At 33.3% G+C, this 21,123-nt stretch overlaps 4 protein-coding genes across 5 annotated transcripts; 3 read left to right on the forward strand and 1 right to left on the reverse strand.

The window, feature by feature from the left end:
* The first annotated feature begins 3,637 nt into the window (after positions 1-3,637).
* LOC110603498 (TATA-binding protein-associated factor 2N) lies at positions 3,638-5,121 on the forward strand. 2 transcript variants are annotated; one of them, XM_021741247.2, is made up of 4 exons: positions 3,638-3,864; positions 3,977-4,367; positions 4,569-4,686; positions 4,769-5,121. In XM_021741247.2, exons 2-3 carry the CDS (start codon positions 3,994-3,996, stop codon positions 4,660-4,662), a joined length of 468 nt encoding a protein of 155 aa, XP_021596939.1. In that variant the 5' UTR covers positions 3,638-3,864; positions 3,977-3,993; the 3' UTR covers positions 4,663-4,686; positions 4,769-5,121. The 2 variants fall into 2 exon arrangements, with proteins under 2 accessions (XP_021596939.1, XP_021596938.1); XM_021741246.2 differs by having other exon boundaries at positions 3,644-3,864; positions 3,958-4,367.
* A 3,278-nt stretch (positions 5,122-8,399) lies between these two features.
* On the forward strand, positions 8,400-10,167 carry LOC110602834. Its single transcript, XM_021740408.2, has one exon. It carries the CDS (start codon positions 8,702-8,704, stop codon positions 10,070-10,072), a length of 1,371 nt encoding a protein of 456 aa, XP_021596100.1. The 5' UTR covers positions 8,400-8,701; the 3' UTR covers positions 10,073-10,167.
* Positions 10,168-10,469: 302 nt separating this feature from the next.
* On the reverse strand, positions 10,470-12,317 carry LOC110602833 (putative UPF0481 protein At3g02645). Its single transcript, XM_021740406.2, has 2 exons — positions 10,846-12,317; positions 10,470-10,666 (listed from the first exon to the last, which is right to left on the reverse strand). Exon 1 carries the CDS (start codon positions 12,227-12,229, stop codon positions 10,847-10,849), a length of 1,383 nt encoding a protein of 460 aa, XP_021596098.1. The 5' UTR covers positions 12,230-12,317; the 3' UTR covers positions 10,470-10,666; position 10,846.
* Positions 12,318-17,734: 5,417 nt separating this feature from the next.
* LOC110603888 (transcription factor HY5) lies at positions 17,735-20,592 on the forward strand. Its single transcript, XM_021741876.2, has 4 exons — positions 17,735-17,956; positions 18,239-18,425; positions 18,559-18,715; positions 20,167-20,592. Exons 1-4 carry the CDS (start codon positions 17,860-17,862, stop codon positions 20,233-20,235), a joined length of 510 nt encoding a protein of 169 aa, XP_021597568.1. The 5' UTR covers positions 17,735-17,859; the 3' UTR covers positions 20,236-20,592.
* The last annotated feature ends 531 nt before the right edge of the window (positions 20,593-21,123 follow it).

Raw genomic sequence — 21,123 nt, forward strand, 5'->3', positions numbered from 1 at the left:
ATGGAAATATAAACAAACTCTAATCAGCCCAACAGCCCAAGAAGGCAACAAAGACCCATTACTGAACTCACTGTAGGAGTTTTTTTTTATAAAAAAATTGTAATAAAATAAAAAGATATTGGAGGACTACAAAGTAAAAAAGTAAGAGAAAAGTGACTCCTTTTATCGCAGTGTTGATGTCAATATTCACCTCTCTACCAGCTCACGTGCATGCAACTCAAACAACGTACATTTTATCAATTTCCTGCTTTTATTATCTTTATTTTATACCTAACACTTCCAAATCCTATATATATATATATATATATATTTAATTTTAACTAATATCAAAAATAACTTCACACTTCAAAACAGTAAACTTATCCTCCTTAATTTGTAATTAAAAGATATACTTTTATATTTTCTGAATATATCTAAGTATTTTCTAAAATTATTCAAATAAAATGGAAAACTTCGAGAAGGGCAGAGGATCATCACATGCATCGAACGTTCAATAAAAAAACGTGCATGTGCATGTGAAATTATTTATGGTTGAAAGAATTGATTACCCTATTCTTTTAATAAATAAAAAATATGGATAATGAAAGCTATGCATATAAAAGCAGAAAAATGTAAATGTGTACGTAGAAGTTGGCATCTAGTAATTGGAGAGAATGAAAAGAGAAAGTAGAAAGAATGTATACGTTGGAGGGTAATGGGTATAGTGATGGTCATGCATGGAAGCATTTCCCAAAGAGAGAATCGAATCAGTCCCCTTTCCTTTTGCTTTTTCACAGTTTGCTACAGCCTTCTTTACCATTCCCCAATAAAATGGTGGGTGATGATTTATTGGGTTTTTCTCCTTTTTTTTCTTTCAAAATTTTTATTGATTAATCTCTTTTTTTTTTTTTCATTTTGTTCTTCTCTTTGAGAGAATGGGAGAGAGAGGGAAAAAAATGAGAGTAAAAGTGAAGAAGAAAAGAAAAGAAAAAGATGGTCAAAATTTGAACCTCGAAGACTTCTCTTCCATCATCAACTTCGACTATCTTTATCGAAACTCTATCATTTTCCTTCCTTTAATTTTGAACCTTATATCCTTAATTAACTCTTCATGATTCCACTTCAAATTAAACACAATAGAGGAGAGAAAAAGAACCCTCTCTCTTTCTCTCTATCACCATATTCAAGAAATCAAAGCCAAACAATGCAATAAAATAAGCTGAAAAAGAGAGGGAATAGTTTCCTTCAAGTTATAGACAAACTTTTACTTTAGTTTCCTTCCCATACGTTCCTCTAAATTACCAAAACTGACATGCACGAGTGACCCAATAAAATATATTATCCACATTATATATAAAATTATAAAAATATTACTCCTCCTTTTACTGATTTTGATAAAGATGGCAGCAACAGGAATAATCCATGACAAATTTCCTACCCAATTAACATACAATTGATCTTAAATTGAAAATGAAAAATATTTTAAGAACATAATTTAAAAAAAAAGGGTTTTGTCTTAAAATCTTATTTGACTTGTCCTAAGAATTAAGTTCTGTGGAGTCCACTTGGAGGGACTCTTACCTAGTTTGCAAATGAAATTAAAATTAAATATATATCAGTTTAAATAATAAATTATTAAATAATTTAGATTAATTATTTTAATTTAAGTGAAAAATAAATTTAAAAAATTATTTCGAGCCGTTGCAAATTGATGGTAAGAATAAAAGGAATATTCAAAAAAATGAAAAGTAAGCAACATTTTGTTGTGGAAATAGAGAATGCTAATGGGTTAGCAAAGTGTAAAAAATTAAAGGAGACATGGGCCTCGATGGCTCTCTTGTGTTCTATCTTTACATATATGGGATTTGGAATATTCAATTTGTCTGGTAATAATTAGAGAATTTTGTTCCTCCTTATCCAGTCTTGACTATAAAAAGAAAAATTATTTTTTAAAACTTAAAAATTTAAAGAACTTAAATCATTACAGTTGTTCAAAAAACAAAAGGATCATATATATGATTAAATTTTAATATTCTTTTTTCACGTACTTTAATTGAATTATCAGTTCATATAAAGTATTTCATGTGTTGAAAATAGGTGATTCTGCTTTGGTAGCTATCTTGCGTGGACCTTAATTCTATTTGCCATGACAGCAGAGAATAAGACAGAAACCTAAATGAATTGAATGCCATAGTCAAAAGCTTTATCTTTGGCTCATTTTACACTCAAGGAAAAAAGATTGGTAAGTGGTTTATGCTGTGTTTAGAGGTTACAATTCATACTTTACGTGGGACACTTGGCATCCACTCTCCGCTTACATTACAACATCCTCTTGCTTTACTAATTTGCCATCGTTTTCATATTTTTCACATTAAAAAATTATTTTTTATTAAAAAAACACAAATTCCGTTGTATCAATAAGTTGATGAGAGTCTCGAACACATTTTTTATATTTAAAAATTAAAAAATAATTAAATTATATTTAATTGGAAAAAAATTATTAATTATTAGAAGTTTCATGAATTAATATTATAAGAAAATAAGTTGACAAGTGAGATTTTTCATTATTAATATAGTGAGAGTTATTATCATGTATATGAGAAATTTATATATATATCAATTTTATATATTCATTCAATATGAAATTTCATTTAAATCATGAAAATCTAAAAACATGTTAAGACCCATATATAAATAATATTTTAATATTTAATTGATTATGTGCAGGTGACTGTTTTATACTCTTTATTTTAATTAATTAAAGGGTATATTATTAATTGAGAGGAAAAAATAATAATTAATATAATAAATATATTTCAATTAATAAAATAAAATAAAGAGTATTGAAAAATCACTTATAATCTTCTGAGATATAGGAAATAGGGTTACAATGGGCGTGCAAAACTTAAATTAGGAAAGGAGTGATTCCTTTCCTTTTATTCATTTTCTTTTTATCTATTAGTGACGTATAACCGCTTTCGCTTTTCTATTACAATATAACCTATTTCTGTTATTCAAATCTGTACGTATAGAGGTGTAAGATCCCTCTCCACACAAGACGGCCATTTAATTTTTTCTAACATGCATAGGATACATACGAAAGTGTAAGATCTCTCTTCACGCTAGACGACCATTTAATTCTCCCGGCACGTATAGAATAGAGCTGCGAAGTCACTGGACAAGCTATTCTCCCTCACATCACATCATCGGACTGAATTACTTTTTATTCGACCTGTGCTCATGATGGATTCGTTTTTGCCCGAAATGTAGGAAACCCGGCAGCAATCGATCGACGCTAATATTTTTAATAAATACAACTCTAATGTTAATTAGAAAAATCAAAATTCAAAAAGGAAAGTTACTTATAATGATACTAAAGAGCACAAATAATTTTTTACAATGTTGTTTAGGATTATGAATCGTGATTACAATTACTGGATTATGGAGGTAATGACAAGATTATTTACGAGGAGAAACTAATAAGGGCAGTTATGGAAGTTAAACGCGAAATTCATAGGTGACGTGCTCATGCACTCTCGCCAACCTTCAGAAACCCTAAAAAGAGGCAGTAGCTAGAGCTTTATCAATTATTGAATTTCTTTTGTCTTTGGAATCTGATTTTCAAATTTTCTTTACTTCTTTTTCTAATTATAGTCACTTGCAATCCCATTGTTCAAGGAGACCCAAAGTGAAGAATATGAAAAAGAAAGCCTAAACGGCTAAAACCCTCTCTGCTGGCTGCCTCAATCTCCACCCCATTATCGAGGTCTATCCAAGTATTTAAACCACCTTAACCCAAAACCTAAATCACAACGAAACCATCTCTCACCCACGTACTCATCCTCACTCTTTTCTTTCATTTCTGAGCTTGCTAGCTATCTCAAGGTAAGGGCTTAGCTCTATCTGCAGGGCAATGTTGGTTCAGGGTTTTGTTATAATTAACTTTGATATGCAACTTAACTGATATATAATTACTAGGTTTCTCTTACCTCACAAGGATATTTAGAGAAGAAGATGAGCAGACCAGGAGACTGGAATTGCAGGTCATGCCAGCACCTCAACTTCCAGAGGAGAGACTCATGCCAGCGTTGCGGGGAGCCGAGGCCTGGGGATAGGGGTGAGCATTATGGAAGTTTTGGAGGGCGGGGTGGCTCGTCTTTTGGATTTACGGGGCCTGATGTTAGGCCTGGTGACTGGTATTGCACGTTTGGCAACTGTGGAGCTCATAACTTTGCTAGCCGTTCCAGCTGCTTCAAGTGTGGTGCATCCAAGGACGAATCTTCTGCTGGATTTGACGGTGACATGTCGCGGATGAGAGGTTATGGATTTGGCGGCGGCGGCAGCACTAGTCGCTCGGGATGGAAATCTGGAGACTGGATTTGCACCAGGTTATATAATTAATTCCTTTCATGCTTGTATAGTACAGTGACCAACTGGCCATGCATGCACATATCCGTATATACTAATTCTTATGTTTAGAATAAAGTAACTTATTCTGTGTATTATTTCTTACTTAAGTTACCGAGTCGTTTTCAGAATTCTTGAATTCAAACTCCAAAACATGTATGTTTACATGTTTTAATTCACAGGCCTGGCTGCAACGAGCACAACTTTGCTAGTAGGACTGAATGCTACAGATGCAGTGCACCAAGGGATTTATCTGCTAGCAAGTCTTCATATTAATCATAAATTAATTTCAATTTCTGGGTGAGAATTGATCATTATCTGCAAATTATATATCAATAGCTTCTAAACAGTAACTGTTTATTAACATTTTTTTTTTGCACAGGCACTGCAGTATTATACTATTCCAAGAAGAAAATCAAGAAAGTTATGTTGCTGCTAAGTACACCCCAGATCGCTCTTTAATTTTTGCCTACCTCTATTTTGGTTATTTATTTCGGATATTTTCTCTTGGGAGAGCTTTAGAAGGATCATGGTTGGAGACTTAATTAAAAAAAAAAAATTTGAAGTATGAGGGCTGAGAAAGAGAGCTACAAGGATCATTTAGCAATTGTGAGCCTTCTTAATTATATAATTAAGTTATATATCTCTCTAGTATGGAGGATCAGTTTGTGTTTGAGACAATATCTAGTGATCTTTTGGTTATCCAGTTGAAAGTATGGCTTGTTATTTATTTAATTACCATATCTCCCTTTACAAATCATCAGTACACAATGTTCTATATAAGGTTTCAAGAGGCAGCTTTGTCCAGCAGTGGTCCAAGGAATATTTGACTTAAAATTACAAATAACCAATATAATGTTCTTTTTCTGCAAAGCAATTAAAGGCAAAAGGATCATTGCTGATGGACCACACACACACACATATATGATATCCATGCATGAGCATGCTCTCTAAACATAATTAGATAATTAGAAGCAATCAAGAAACCGAGCTATGCATTAGATATAACTGGTCTGATATATCAAAACCCTAAGCTTAATTATCTAGCAAAACGACTATATATAACCCTACGTCGTTTGGATCTGAAGCTATCGTGCATGTGTTGCTTGCAGGAAGGATCATGGTGATTCCATGCATTCAGATTGATGGGTGCTATATATAATATATATATATATGGATCATGTAGACTCTAAGTTCAAAATATATAATTACAAATCAATAAATTATGGTATGTGATATTTTGAAATTAAGAGAAAATAAAGTTTATAAAGTGTGTAAATTTCGTATGAAAAGTCATGTATTTCCCTATATTCCTTTTTTTCTCTGTTCTTTAATGACACATATAATCGTCATTCTATTACAGTACCACATGTTTTTGTCACGCAGATTCATACGTACGGACGTACCTATCTATTCATTTTCATTATACCGCCATTTAATTCTCTTCCAGCGTGTGCGTGTTGATAAAGCTATGGTGTATCTGGACATACTCTCCTACTTCCCGTTACATCACACGCTAGACCATCTTCTGATGGGTCCAGGCCTTGGGCCAATCCGGCCTACTTTAGCTACGGGTTGAATGACGTGTTGATGGGTCGACCCGCTTAGTAGTTCTATTGAATTTTAGACTTGTTCTTTCTTTAGAGTTCAGTCTCAGCTCGAGTGCCCAGCGATCATTACCATGTATTGTAAATACTACTTCCGTCCTATTCAAATTCCTCTAAGTTTTTTTATAAAAATTAAGATAATATTAGGATAATCTAATTTTAATTAAAATAATAATAATAATAATTGACTACTTTATTCAGACAGATTTTTGTCCAATTTTCTAAGAGACAAATATATTGAAAATAATAAATATAATCTAATGAACTTCCAAAACGAGAAGATTTATATATTTAAAAAAAAAAGAGAGAGAGAGAAAGGAGTCACATAGGATTCCAAAGCTTTTAAAAACAGCTTTCATGGGTTCCCTCATTGACCTCTTGGGTATATAAGATTGAAAAATAAAAAAGGAATAATTTGTAATGGTCAAAAAGTAAGCACACATTCATTAGTGTCTGCTACTACACTCCATTATATAGCTTTTAGCAAGATTCTTTGTTTCACTTTAAGCATAGCTTTATGTTACTTCATTTGCTTCTTTGTTGATGTTAGCCAAGTCAAGTACTACTACTACTTCCCATCCTTTTTCTTTACAAGTTTTTCTCTCCATATTCACTGCATTCCCATCTTTATTTTATTATTTAATAATTAATTATATTCTGGGGAAAATCTGTCCAAAAAAATATGAGTTGGAATGACCACGTCCTCTACCTGTTGGCCACGACCCGGTAAATTCGTAACATGTCAAGAAATTGAAATAGATGAAGAGGTTGTCAAGAAAGAAGTGTAAGAAGCATTGAAAACTAAGAAATAGTTGGTTGTCATATTGACTAATTATTTAGCTGTGAAATGAGGGAATAATAATTATTTTGTATATTTAATTTATAGTACAAAAATTTTCATAAATGTTATATGATATGTTGGGTAAATATTCATTCGGTTCGGTTTAAAATCAAATTAATTAAATTAAAAGTAGAAAATTTGGTATTTATAAAAATCAAATTGAATTGATTTTGATCATAAATTAAATCAAATCAAATTGATTTGATTCGATTCGATTCGATTTGATCGGTTTTAATTTTTAATAAAATTTTTATTTTTTACACTTTATTTTTAATATTTTAAAATTTAATTAAAATACTTTGATTTTAATATAATTTAATCTCTATATTATCAAAAATAATATATTATTATCACTAATCGGTTCGATTCAGTTTTTTCAATTTGTTTTTATTAAAACCAAAATGAATCGAAATAATTAAAATTTTTAAAATTAAAAATTAAACCGAAATAAATAAAAAATCAAACTGAATTTTTAAATTAATTCAGTTCGATCGATTTTTTCAGATTGAATCGAATATTGCTCACTCCTAATGATAATGCACAAAATTAGCCGAATGCACAAAATTAGCCGATTACTATAGAGGTAATTTAGTATATATGTTCGGTATTTTCAATTTTGTTATAATAAACTTTAAAGAGATAAAATGCTTATTTAAAAGTGTTTTTCATACTATATATATATCTTTATTATTAATTTGGTTTGAGTTATATGGAATATAAATTGAATTGAGAACAACATATTCTTTAATTTTCATAAAGACCTACATGCTAAAATTGAAATTCAGGCCAATAATGGAGATTTTGAGATATAATAATAAGGTCATCATAATTAAATTGAGTACTCAACTCAAGGACAATGAATTAGCTAGGAAGATTCCTTGAAACTTGAAGAATGATAAAATTTTCATATTTTTTTCCAAAACCAATAAATAATGCATTAATTTCAATATAACAAGGAAAGGACATTTGATGGAGGATGTTGCTGATAAAAGAAGAACAACAACATCTTTAATCATGGTTTTTAAATGGCAGTTGGGCCCAAAAAAGCTATCAAAAAACAAAAAGAATTGGAATTTATTAAGTACAAAGTTTGCTCAATTTTAATTAACACTGTGATAGTCAATGCTATCAAAATAAGGTAGCTTTTTATCCAATTCAAGCTAACAAAAATCAATTTTTTACTTAAAAAATCTTTTTTAAAAGTTTTTTCCTTTTTCCAACTTTATAAATCAAGCATGCTCTAACCTATCAAACTTTCTTTTTTCCCACTTTTTCTTTCTTTCTTTCTCTTCTATCAACCAAACACGTTCTGGTCTTTTTTATACACCTTCTTTGATTAATTATTACCAAAACGTTCCTTATTATGCTCTAATTATTTGATAATGTAGCATGCTAAATATATTTTAAATAATACGTAATTAAATTTAAATTTACGTAATTAATGTCCTCTGATTCTATTAATTTTTCTATTGAATATCACAAAAAAATTTGGGAATTATTAGTATTATAATAATAATAATTAATAATTCAATTTTATTAAATAAAGAAAAGATCCATATCTTAAAATTGTCGAAAGTCCAGACGGAGGCCCATGTTTGATTGTTTCGCTTTCATACAAGAAATCGAGCCCAAATCGAAATTGCCCAACTATTGCAGATCAGCTTTTGCACTTCGCGTACTGGCAAAACTGTAATCAAGTCAGGTCTTTTTTCCTGAATCTTCTTTTTCATACTTGATTTTGAATGTTGTTTTTATGTTGATGCTGTTTATATGAGCTATCAGTCACATGTTCTCCTATTATTGGTGTGGTTGATTGTGGGGCTTATGCTGGATCGTATGCTGATTACATGTTCGATAAAATGTCGCAATGAAGTTCGTTGATGTAATAGAATTACATGTTGGTTGTAAATTTGCAATATTGAGGATTTGGATATCCATAATGATCTATATGCATGTGCGAAATTTTCTTAATGCTGCAAAGTATTTGACATCCAAGAGAAATTATACTGTCAACTTGCATTTGATGATGTATCACTGCTCAAGGAAATCCCAGGATGAAGTTTTGCCTTCTAGGTGGTATAATAAAGCATTCCCAAGTATAACAAAATTGACCCAACAGTTGAAAAATGTGGATTTGATTGATGGAAAGTTGGTGAATATCAACGATGATTCAATCATTATTGATGATCGTATTGCGGAGAAGATGAATACTTTGAAGTCACTTGTCAGGGTCTTTATTGGTTCGCCTTGGGTTCAGCAAAATCTGAAAGAAAATGTAGAGGCTGCTTCAGCTACTACAAAATTCAAGCCAGTCGTTTCATTTAGCAAGCTGAGCGAAAGAGAGCCCATGACCGTGAATTCCCTAACCAAAATAAGCAATTTCCTTGGCGTATCTGCTCAACAAAGGAAGTTGGTGCGTTCCACAATATGTCCACAGGTGACACAGCATCGGATATTTACAGGTGCCCTTGAGGAGATACTCAATGGATTAAAGTCAGAGATGGATTTTCTGCATTATGACTGTTCGGGCAAAGGGTGTAATATGGGGCAACAGATAATCTCTAGCTGTTTAAACTTCCTGGCTCATACTGACATCTCAGATCATGAGAGCACTTCATGGATGCAACTTGGGTCCCATAAAAGCGTCAATCCTCATTGTTCTGGTACATGGGAAGATGTGCTTGAGATGTTCAATGATCTAATTAGGTATTTGGAAAGTGAGAAGGGATTAGTTTATCATGTGGCAAAACTTGAGGTAATGAAAGAAGGATTGTCTCAGATCAAGGATGTGTTGATTGACAAGGCTATTGGATACAAAGAGGTTCGGCATCAGGAAAGCCTAGTGCAGAAGAAGCTCTCCAAGACACTGGGTTACTCTTCACGCTGCCTGTCCACACTTTTATTGTATTACCTCTATGGACATGTTAGAGACATTGAAGTTGATTTATGTGGAGGAGTTTATGGTGGTGAAGGTGGCGCTAGGTTTTGCTTGTGCATGGGGAGGATTTTGACTTCAGATGAAGAGAAGATGGTTAGGAGTGGGGTAAAGCAGTTGGACAGGGCTCTTGGGCTATTCAAGTTTATATGGGAAACAGCAAGGATGCAAGGAGTCTTAGAACTGCAAGGCCATCTCTGGTGTGTTGGGGCCAAGGATAGGACATTCACCTATAGGGGAACCTTGTTCTTTGTACATGGTATCATTGACAAAATTGAAATAAACGGATCAAATGAGTTGTAACTTCCATATTTGATTTACTGCCTTCTAGACAGTTCTGCTATCCTATCTATTGTTTTGGTTTACAAAATTCATATACAGCAATCTTTATACTTTCCAGAACTCTTTATGCTTTGCTTACTGCTTAGAATGAAAAGCCTGCTCATTGGATGTAGGAATTCTGATCTCTTTGTATATGTCAAATCTGTGTAACCTTGTATATCTATTATGTCATCTGCTGAAACTATAAGCATTACTTACAGGAGAATTTGATGCTCTTTTGTCTATATTGGTCAAGTTTATTATTTTTGTTCTTTGCAGTTTTCTTCATTTAATTATTCATTTGTGGACTGTAATGCTGATTTTTGTGTTGGGTGAGCACCACAGAATACCTATACTTACTAAGCAGTAACAAGAAAACTGGAAGAAGAGGTGCATTCAAGATGCTTCTTATTGATACCTTATATAGAGGCTCAGCTGGTAGAGTTGGTTACAACAGAATAACTAACTAGCTTCCACTAGGTTGTAGAATAAATATTGCTAATCTTCTAGAATCTTAGCTTGAGCTTCCCATAATAAGCAGCCTTTTCCTGCTTGTTGCTTGTTGCTTCGTAGATTCTGCATTTCATCAACAGATTGGGAAGAGTAAAATAAGAAAGCATTAAAAGATTAAGCTTGCAACAGAAGAAATGGAACAATCATTCATAACTTCGGTGAGAAGCATCGACATGAAAAAAAAAAAAAGAGAAGACAGTTGCACAATTTGAAGTCAAATGTGAAAGCAACTGAAATAATACACTATGAGATCTGTATCACAGAACAAAGAGTCTGTACGAAAGTGAGCAGAAGAAGAATAACTGCGGCAGTGACAGAAATGACAGCCCATGGATTGTTGAAGTAATTGTGTTTCAATATTGCCTGCCACTTATGCCAACGGACTTTGCAGTAATCATTCAAATCTTCGCAGAGAAGTGAATAACTGAACACATTAGAATCAAACAAAACTTCTTTGGCAAGGTTGTTGAAAAGCATTGCAGCTTCTAGATTGTTAGCCAGCATGTTTTTCATAATCCCACATTTGACAAGTAATTCTACATCATGGGCAGTGTTTATAAGGATGTCCATGATGACAATATAATCACTGATATCTGAAACTTTGCAGTGGCACTGCTCGAATGCAATAAGATTCCGAAAAAATGCTTCTGTCATCTCACTCACCCTTATATGCGGTATTTCCAGAATTCCATCAATAAATTGCAAGTCCAGCAAGTGTTTTGTTGATGCTACCTTGAATTTAACTCCAGCTTCATGAAGCTCAGTTAAGCTTTTTGTCCCGTCGAACACTAGTCTCCGCCTTAGTGGTTGTTTTTGCCTGAATGGCCGGTGACAAAGCCTTAGGAAATCAACAAAATGCCTAACTTCAGAGCTTTTCATGGTGTTGAAGTCATGATCTAGTTGTGCAAAGGAATTGAAATAAGCATGGATTATATTAAGAAGGGAAGGCCACTGACTTGAACCAGAAGCTGCTCTGCTCTTGGCAAGATCCAAGACATCCCCAAGAATGAAGTATGGAAGCTGATTTTCAATCAACAACATGTCACGATATATATCAAACACAAGGCCTGATCTATCAATGACGCATTCGATTTCACAAGTTAAGTGAGGAAAAACTCTTCCCAACAAAATATCAATAGTGAATGCTGCATCAACAGTGATTATTTGCACAAATTCATCACTGGTAAGCTCAATAGTTTCAGCATAGCAGTTTCTTGCTCTTTTCTCCCTGTCTTTTATAAACTTCACAAGATCATCCAACTTTACCTTTGTCTGCTGCAGAAAATTCTGTAAATGTCTCCATTTGTGCTCTTCCATGGCACCTAAGCCAGGCCTGCCATGGTGAAGAGGACCAATTGAAACTAATCGAGGCGTGTAGGCTTTCTCATTAACATCTCGGAGTCTCTTGGGTACTCTATAAATACATCTCTCTGAGGATACAGGGGCTAAACTTCTCAACCTGTTCTTCATAGAAGTTACCAACAGGCTACTGCCTTGAGGATGTTCAATGTTAACTGAGGCACAGCTGCTGCTTCTTTCTCTTTGGATTTCCATCCAATTGGTGCTGTGATTGAATTTGGCTAATAACGTGAAAATGAGATGGCAAAGGAAAAACCTCGGGAGCATAAACTTGAAGGCGTGCAGTCAACGGTGTCCTCTGTGTTTGGTCCTCTAATTTCAAGCGGATGCTAATGAATAGTCTTAAGAATGAATGGATTAATTTTTTGGAGAAAAAGAATACTCACCAACCGCAAATAAGAATAATAAAAGCAGACCCGGCCGAAACCGGTCCGGATCAAACCCAAAACCGGATTACTAAATTTTAAAATATTAATCATTAGTAAAAATATAACATAAATTTTTAGTTAAAATATATAAAAAAACTAGGTGTGTTTAAAGAGTATTCTTACTAGGAGTTGATACATAAAATCAATAATAATATAATAAATTACTAAAAATTTTAAAATTATCCATTAAACTCATAAGCTATACTTACATGGAAATTAAATTAGATTTAAATATATTAAATAGGCAGGATGAGATGATATTATTGGTGTGTCTAGAGGCAAATCTAAATGGGAGCACTTGTCTTACTGTAAGACAATTTACCATTCAGAGATTGGAAGTTCCAGCCTCAAACCTTTAAGTTCTGGCCTCAAACCTTTAAGACTTGAATATCATATTCCAAGCATAAATTAGCTCAAACTAACTTATAAAAAGTCATACTGAATGCCAAACTTTTGCCTTAGTAGAGCATATTATCATTCATTCTATGTAGAAAAGTCTGTTTATTTCAGCAAGAAATAGTCGGCTAAATTGTTTGCATTTTCAGTCTACATAGATTGAGGAAAGTGGTGAAAAATCTGCTGGGTCTGACCGCCTGAGTACCTCCCTTCACTAAAAACAGCCATTAGCATGAGGACATTCACAAGAAAGGTCAAAAAAGGAGGCTCCTTTATCTTCCTAATATTCCATCCCATGACCTATTTCCTCAAGTCTTCTCCCATTTTTCTGTTTTTTCATCCTATACATTTCTATTAAAACAGCCATTTGTACCACAAGCCACAAAGAATTCAAGAGGCATGGAAACTCTGCAAAGGGCTAAAGTTTTTAGGAGGCAAGGTTCATCAGGATCAGTATGGGATGAGAATTTCTTGTTGGTAGAAGACAGGGTATAGTACAGGGAGCTAAGGCTGTAACGATCCGAAAACTGGACCGCTACCGGCGCTAGGATCCAGATCGACATAAGGCCGCCGGGACCCGTAGCAAGCTTAACATACATTATACCTGTTAAATCCCATACATGATCAAACATCTACATAAAACATTAAATTTTTTCATTCATTTACCAAGCTTAACCTGTGCATGCACAAACTTATAAACATAAAACCCCACACTGGAGCTCTCATCAAATGCTCCAATGGGGCAACATATCATACATTAAGCTTGGTTTACATAAACATCAATAAATCATTTCCTTAAAAGATCATGTACCCAAAAAAGGATTAACCAACATGCTAGGGTCAAGCACAACTCTAAACCTCAATAAACATCATTATATTACATTATTATACTATACTTTATATTACATTGTCTTTCTCATGTCCACAACTAGCTATTACATAAAACATAACTTTATTCTTGTTGACTTCCTGATTTATCCCGTACCTGCAAACCTGGGGGATTAAGGGAATGGGGTGAGCTACTAAAGCCCAGTGAGCAGAATAGTAAAAACATTATATTTAAAGTTCATGATTTCATGAAATGCATCACATCACAGACAAATCACCTTAAGGATGAACTTGTCATCAATAGCCCTCTACATTTCCATTAGTGCCAGAACGTAGAATGGGTCCTGGTCTTTCTCTTACATAACATATCATAACATTCCAATGTGCCAGGGACGTAGAATGGGTCTTTCTGGACTTCCATACTGTATCATCATCATATCATACCATACGAGGGCTAATGGATCACTCAATGTTCATCCACATCAACAACATAATATGCAATGCAACATATTCGTGAATTCTAATGCAAACAACCTAATATATCTCATGGCATTCATGATGCGTGATTCATGCTAAAACTTTCATTATTTGCTTTCAAACATAAAGAGTCATTCTACTCACCTCAGGCTAGCTCTGACAAGACACTGAAGCAGCTATCTCACTGCTGGGGTCCTCGGTTCCTCGGGTCCAAACCTACACAGGTGAACTCAAATGAGGGACCAAACATACATGAACATGACTCTAAACTACTCCCCAAAAACCCCCTAAAACACCTTAAAACGATCATAGAAAACATGCAAAGGAAGGCTGAACAGGGCACTTTCGGCGGCAGGTTCGGCGGCCGAAAGTCCCTCCAGAGCAGAAACTCAGCCACTTTCGGCGGCACCTTCGGCGGCCGAAAGTGGTTCCAGAGCTAAAACTCATGCATGTTCGGCGGCACCTTCGGCGGCCGAATCTTCCCTCCAGAGCCGAAAGTCCACTTTCGGGGGCAGGGTTCGGCAGCCAAAAGCTTGCCTTCACAGGCAGGTTTGGCGGCACCTTCGGCGGCCGAATCTTCCCTCCAGAGCCGAAAGTCCACTTTCGGGGGCAGGGTTCGGCAGCTAAAAGCTTGCCTCCACAGGCAGGTTCGGCGGTTGAAAGTCCTTCGGCTGCCTAACCTGAGTTCTTCCAAATTGTAGAACTCAGCCTCTACATGCACCATTTGCCTCCCAAACCATTCAAACATGCATTTAGCTATTCTATAACATGCATACACAAGCAAATAAGCATTTAGGGGTCTCAAACTATCCTAAACCCCAACACAAACACATAAAGCAACTCAAACATCATACATTACCCAAAAACTCAACATTTACCCTAACAACAAACAACTAACTTACACATGCATTTCTACCCCATAAACCCCTCAAAACTTATTAAAAACATGGAAGAAGGGTGGGATCTACTCTTACCTCTTGAAAAACAAGAGGAGAAGCGATCCAACTCGGAGATGTGGAGAAAATGAGCTCCGGGGTCTCCAAGCTCCAAAACTTGATCTTTAGCTCAAAAACCTTAAAAACAAGATGGAAACTTGTAAAAATCATGAAAACTTGGAGGAAGAACACAGGATCGACAAGGGGGCGGCGGAAACTCACATTGGCCGGAAATGGGGAGAGGAAACTCGCCCATTTCGGACAAGGGACCCCTTTATAGGTGGCTGGCCAGACCACTTTCGGGGGCCTAACGTGTCTCCGCATGCACCCCATGTTCGGCGGCCGAACATGAGGTTCGGCGGCCGAACCTGGGTTTTCCTCCATTCCCATTTCTTTTCCAAAACTTGATTTATTTCTTACTTAAAACCTTAAAACATATGAAAACATTTTAGAAAAACGTATTTTACCCCTTCTAGAGAGTTCCGACATCCGAGATTCCACCGGACGGTGGGAATTCCGATGTCGGAGTCTAGCCAGGTATTACAAAGGCCATGCCAAAGTGCCTCAAACATTAGAAGTACGCATCGTAGCAGCTCAAGTGCAGCAGCAGCAACTTCTTGCCCTCGCTGCCTCTCTCCTCCAGGAATAATGAAACATACTTTTTGTAAAGGTTTTGAGAAGGGTTTAGCCGTCCAAAAGTGCAAAATTTTCAGTAATAAGTAATTTTCCTGAAACATCATCACTCATTAGCTATTGAAATGGCATTTCTCTCTTTGCTACTATCATTCAATTATTGGTATTCTTTATAGACGGCATACCTCAAGCTTTGAAACGGAAACCGGCTTGAGTTTTGAAAAAATTAAGTTTGATTATTCAAAATTATTTAAATTTTACTTATTTTGAATTTAAAAGACTTATTTTATTTAGCAAAAGAGTTGAATTTTATCGAATCTAATATCAAACGATTCACAATCGATTTAATTTTATTATGATTATAATAAATTTTAATTTAAATTAAATAATTTTAATTAAATAAATATATATACAAATCAGCTCCTATAATTTTAAAAAAATAAATTTAAACTCTAAAAATATAATAGAATCCAACGAAATTAAACTTTGAAAGAGTCAAGCATGCTCAAATTAAATTCAATTCTCTTACATTAAGCTCAATCTCTTTAATGAATTTGTTGATAAGTATGCTCAACGAGTCCGTTTATGAATCTATTCAAGAATTTAAAAATAATCAAGCTCATGAATTTTAATAAACTAAATATTATATAATTCAAACTCAATTTTTTTATTAAATAAATTTAAAAATTGAGTTTAAATTTGACTTATTTCGAAGAGTTTAGAGCTATAAACTTTTTATTTAATAAGAATCAAATAGTTTATAAATAATATAGCTCAATAATACTTGTGTGGAACTAGGGAGGAACAAGGGGAGCCTTGGCCTCCAAACTGCCCAAAAATATTTTTATATATATTCTTATATATATAATTTTTAATTATTTTACATAGGCTCCTCTAAAATTAATAATAAAATTAAAATAAGTGAATAATATGAATTTTAGTTTTTAAAAAATATTTTAATAAATTAATGACATCTTTTTTTTTGTATTGAATCCATAGTAAATCAAGTCTATATAAAATTTTATATTATTTTTATTCATTTAGACTATTATATAGGTATGTGTCGTTCTTCTAAAAAAAATTTATAATTTTGTCTCTAGAAATAATTTGGTATAAAATTTAAAAACATATAATACATAATAAATTAATTTTTTGACTGTTACTTATTATAAGGAATGAAGCTTAGCACAACAATATTTACATATTTCTCGATCCACCATTATTTTATCGAATTTAAATAATTGAATAGTTTTTCTGAAATATGATACATTAATAGTAATATAATTTATTTTCTCATTCATTTATGATAATACTTACTTAAATAGTATGGTAAAAAAATATTTTTATTTTTTATTTTTTTAATAATATTATAATTTTTTTATTCCACAGTTTACAAATCAATATACTCATGATTTAATTAAAGTTATTGTTTCAGTATTGATTTTTTTTTAATAATATTATAATTTTTTTATTCCACAATTTACAAATCAATATACTCATATTGTTTCAGTATTAAATTTATATATTTAGAGTGGTATACTTTTAACATTTCTACTTTTTAATGAAATTTTTTTAAAACATATTATATATTTTTTAATAAAAATATATTATATAATGATAAATAAAATAAATTCCCATTGAAAACTTATCCTCCTCTACTTTCCAGCGGGAAAGTCCCCTTGATTTTCCACAGGACGGGAACGGAAAAAACGTTATCCACCTGATGCGTCCCATTTCTATTGTGATCGTGAGATTTTTTTTAAAAAACCATTATAAAAGGTAGTTATTTTTTCGTTATAAATTCAAATTTTTATTTAAATATATTTTTTTAAAATTCGAATAAATACACTTTTCTCAAAATCCGAGAATACAAAGGTAGGAACAGCAGCCAGCACATATTATGGTGTCAGTTCATTGTATTTATCTTCCGATTGCAATTGCATCCGTTCGATCAAGCCCTCATCTAACGGGACACATTTCTCCACGCTTCTAGTACATCTTCCTTTGATTCACTCAATTCCTCATGGCTCATATATCTCCACGATTACCCTCTCTTCCCCGTTCGATCCAAATGTAATCTAACGGCTGAAAATCTCTCTGCACTGCACACTTCTCTCTGCAATCCTTCCGCTTGACATTAATATCCCGCTCTTTTTCTCTGTCCAAAGGCCACAAAAATTTTTCTTCCTCCATCGGAGAAATGCAAGAACAAGCGACGAGTTCGATTGCAGCCAGTTCTCTGCCGTCCAGCAGTGATAGATCTTCGAGTTCTGCTCTTCAACTTGAAGTCAAAGAAGGTACGATCTCTCTTTGGTGCTGCTTTTATGAAAAATACTCATCTTACCTTTGCGGATTAGTAATCTGTTTTAGTTTCTTACTCCCATGAGTTCTCGAATTTTCTTTCTGAGTTTTGAATTAACCTAAGATTTTATATACTTTGCATTCATGATCTCATTCTCATCACATGGTATGTCGCAATTTATCCATCTGGGTTCCGGAGAGCTATGCGTTTTCTTTACTTCTCTACTGTTGCATTGTTTTCTATTAAAAAATATTGCTGATTAAACATGTGATTCAAGGGATGGAGAGCGACGAGGAAATTAGGAGAGTGCCGGAGATCAGCGGTGAACCAGCTGGAGCTTCAGCCTCCGGTAGAGACGGCGGTTCAGTTGCGGGTGCAGAACGAGCACAGGCTCCAGGGGAAGGTCAGAGTCAGAGAAAGAGAGGAAGGAGCCCAGCTGACAAAGAGAACAAGCGGCTAAAGAGGTAAGGCATTTGATTTTACCGTTTTGCCCCACCATTGTAGCCGTTCCCATGTGGGGCCAAGCCAACCTAAGAGATGAAGGATTTTAGGTGTCATGCACTATTCTTACAAAGAGGAAAAAAAAATGAACATTAGGTTGCTGAGGAACAGAGTTTCAGCCCAACAAGCAAGGGAGAGGAAGAAGGCATACTTGAATGAATTGGAAACAAGAGTCAAAGACTTGGAAAAGAAAAACTCTGAGCTTGAAGAGAGGCTTTCCACGTTGCAGAATGAAAATCAGATGCTTAGACAAGTACGTCATTTTCACATTCAGTATTTTTTGGCTGCATACATTTATGGGTTAAATAATTATACTTTTAGTCGTAAAAATTCAGAGGGCGAGTATCCCACATTAGTAGATATAAGAGAAATGCTATAGATTTTCACTGTTTGTCCAATACTCTCAATCCTATGGGAATACAAGTATAATAATTATTACTTGAATAGCAAAACTGTAATAAATACTTTTAACCAAACCAATAGAGCAGAGAGCGTTGGATGTCCAATATGATTGTCCTTAACATTTCTAATAAATATAAATTAAATAACTATATCAAGTGCCTACTGAATTTTTGTGTAAAGATCAAAGGTTAATCGATGTATTTAGCCGTATTTTCTCATGGTTGTTCAATTAATCATGCATGTCACATGCTTATTCGTTTTACAACTACCAGCCCAGCTATCTTTGTTAGGAATTATGTGCATAATCAACGTTTGCTTTTCAAAGTTAGCAAAGGGGAAGGGGGAAAGTATAAGCAATAAAGGGAAAAAGAAAGGTCATGGGCTTATCATTGATGGGGTATGTGGGTGAGCCCACATCCTTCATGACTGATGTTTTGTTTGATACTATTTGTTTCTGTAGCTATTCAAAAATCATAAGATCACACTAGCTGATATTAGTTCTGCTTGAATAGGTTTGTGGAGGTTAGAATTCAATTTACAACGCCAAATGTCCAATTCCTCTTATGCTATCAATTTATGTGGCATGCCAAAATGGCATTAAAAATGTTCTGATTTTCTCTACAACCATAAAATTAAATATTTATATCGAATTTATACATAATTAATTAAAATATATATAATAAATATATGAATCATGAAATTCATTTTCATATAAACTCAGAGATTTCTAGAGCCGTACTTTCTTTTCTTCCTATCATTCTATTGCTACCGACCAAAACATTTGAGAAATCAGTCATGGATTTCTGAGATTTTCGTATAGCTTGGAATTAAGAATTTTGTAAAAATTCAATTGAATTGTATTTTTTTTTTAATAATGTTTTTGTTTGAATAGAAAGAATTCAATTTTTTTTATTTTAAAAGAAAATGAAATTTTGCATGATTTTATAAAAAATTATTTAAATTCTTTTATTATAAATAGGTATAATAACTTGAATTGGCCATTGGAGGTAGGTTGGGGTGGTGGGTTTATGGACGTGGCTGGTGCAGCATGCCATTAGTTACTTGGCAGTAGAATCATCTCTTTTAGATATGCCTCTTCCGGATAACTGGGCACAACTCAAAATTCCACCTCAGGAAAATCATCTTTTATTTTTGTGAATAGGCCTGTTTTCTAGATCCATCAGAAAGTTTCATATTTGGGTCCACCATACACTTCAGTAAAACTTTATAGATACGAAGTTTGGAAGCAAGATATTTGATTATCTTGGTAAAACTTGTGATATTTCATTATTTTTGTTGCAGATATTGAAAAATACAACAGCAAGCAGGAGAGGAGGCAGCAGCAATGGCAATGGAGATGCTTGTTTATGAGTGAGGAATTTACAAGGGATAGTGAAAGAAGTGGATTTCATGGCAATTTCATTCATTTTTACCATGGTTTTCAAATTAAGTTAAGAAGAGTTGTATTTTGCCACAAGTTGTTGAGACGTCTAGCTCCGTGCTAGATGAAGAATAGTTGGAGTGGCCTAGAAATTGCATCAAAGGAGAAATCTTCCTCTTCTTTCTTTCAAATTATTGGCGTAGACCTCACAACCCCTACGGGTTGTTGAAACTTAAGAATCAATCCGGTGGTTAGCGATGATTTTCTTATACTCGAAATGAATTTGTTTAGTTTTAATGTATTATACCTTTTATATTTTTAAAAAATATTAATAATTTATTTATTAATTAACCGCTATGTATTTTTTAATATCTACTGAAAGATAATTTAAAAACATAATTTATTTTATTTGAATAAAAACGTGAAAACATATTGGGTAAATAAATTTGATTAGCGTAATTATATTAAATATATTTTAGATTATCTAAAATGAAATTAATAATATATTTTTGTGAAAAAAAAAGAATAAAGTTTACTCCCCGTCCACAAAAAAATTTTTTCTAGAATAATAAATTTCATATTGTTATCCCTAGTTATATTACTTTTTTATTAAATTATTTTTAAAATTAATACATTTTTATTTTCAAATATGTATTAAATAAAATATATTAAAATGTTAATAAATAAATTACATCTATAAAAGAAAATTATTATTTGAAATAAATAAAAAAGAAATTAAGTTAATGCCCCCTCAGAGGGAGAGAGTAATAGAGAAAATAAATCTTTTTTTTTTTTAATGAAATTGATTTCATTACATAAAAAAATAGTTACTATTTAATGTTTTCTTAATACTGATAAAAGGTGGGGCCTTAAGGTGT

The sequence above is a fragment of the Manihot esculenta genome, chromosome 16, assembly GCF_001659605.2.
Source record: "Manihot esculenta cultivar AM560-2 chromosome 16, M.esculenta_v8, whole genome shotgun sequence".
NCBI classification, from domain to species: Eukaryota; Viridiplantae; Streptophyta; class Magnoliopsida; order Malpighiales; family Euphorbiaceae; genus Manihot; species Manihot esculenta.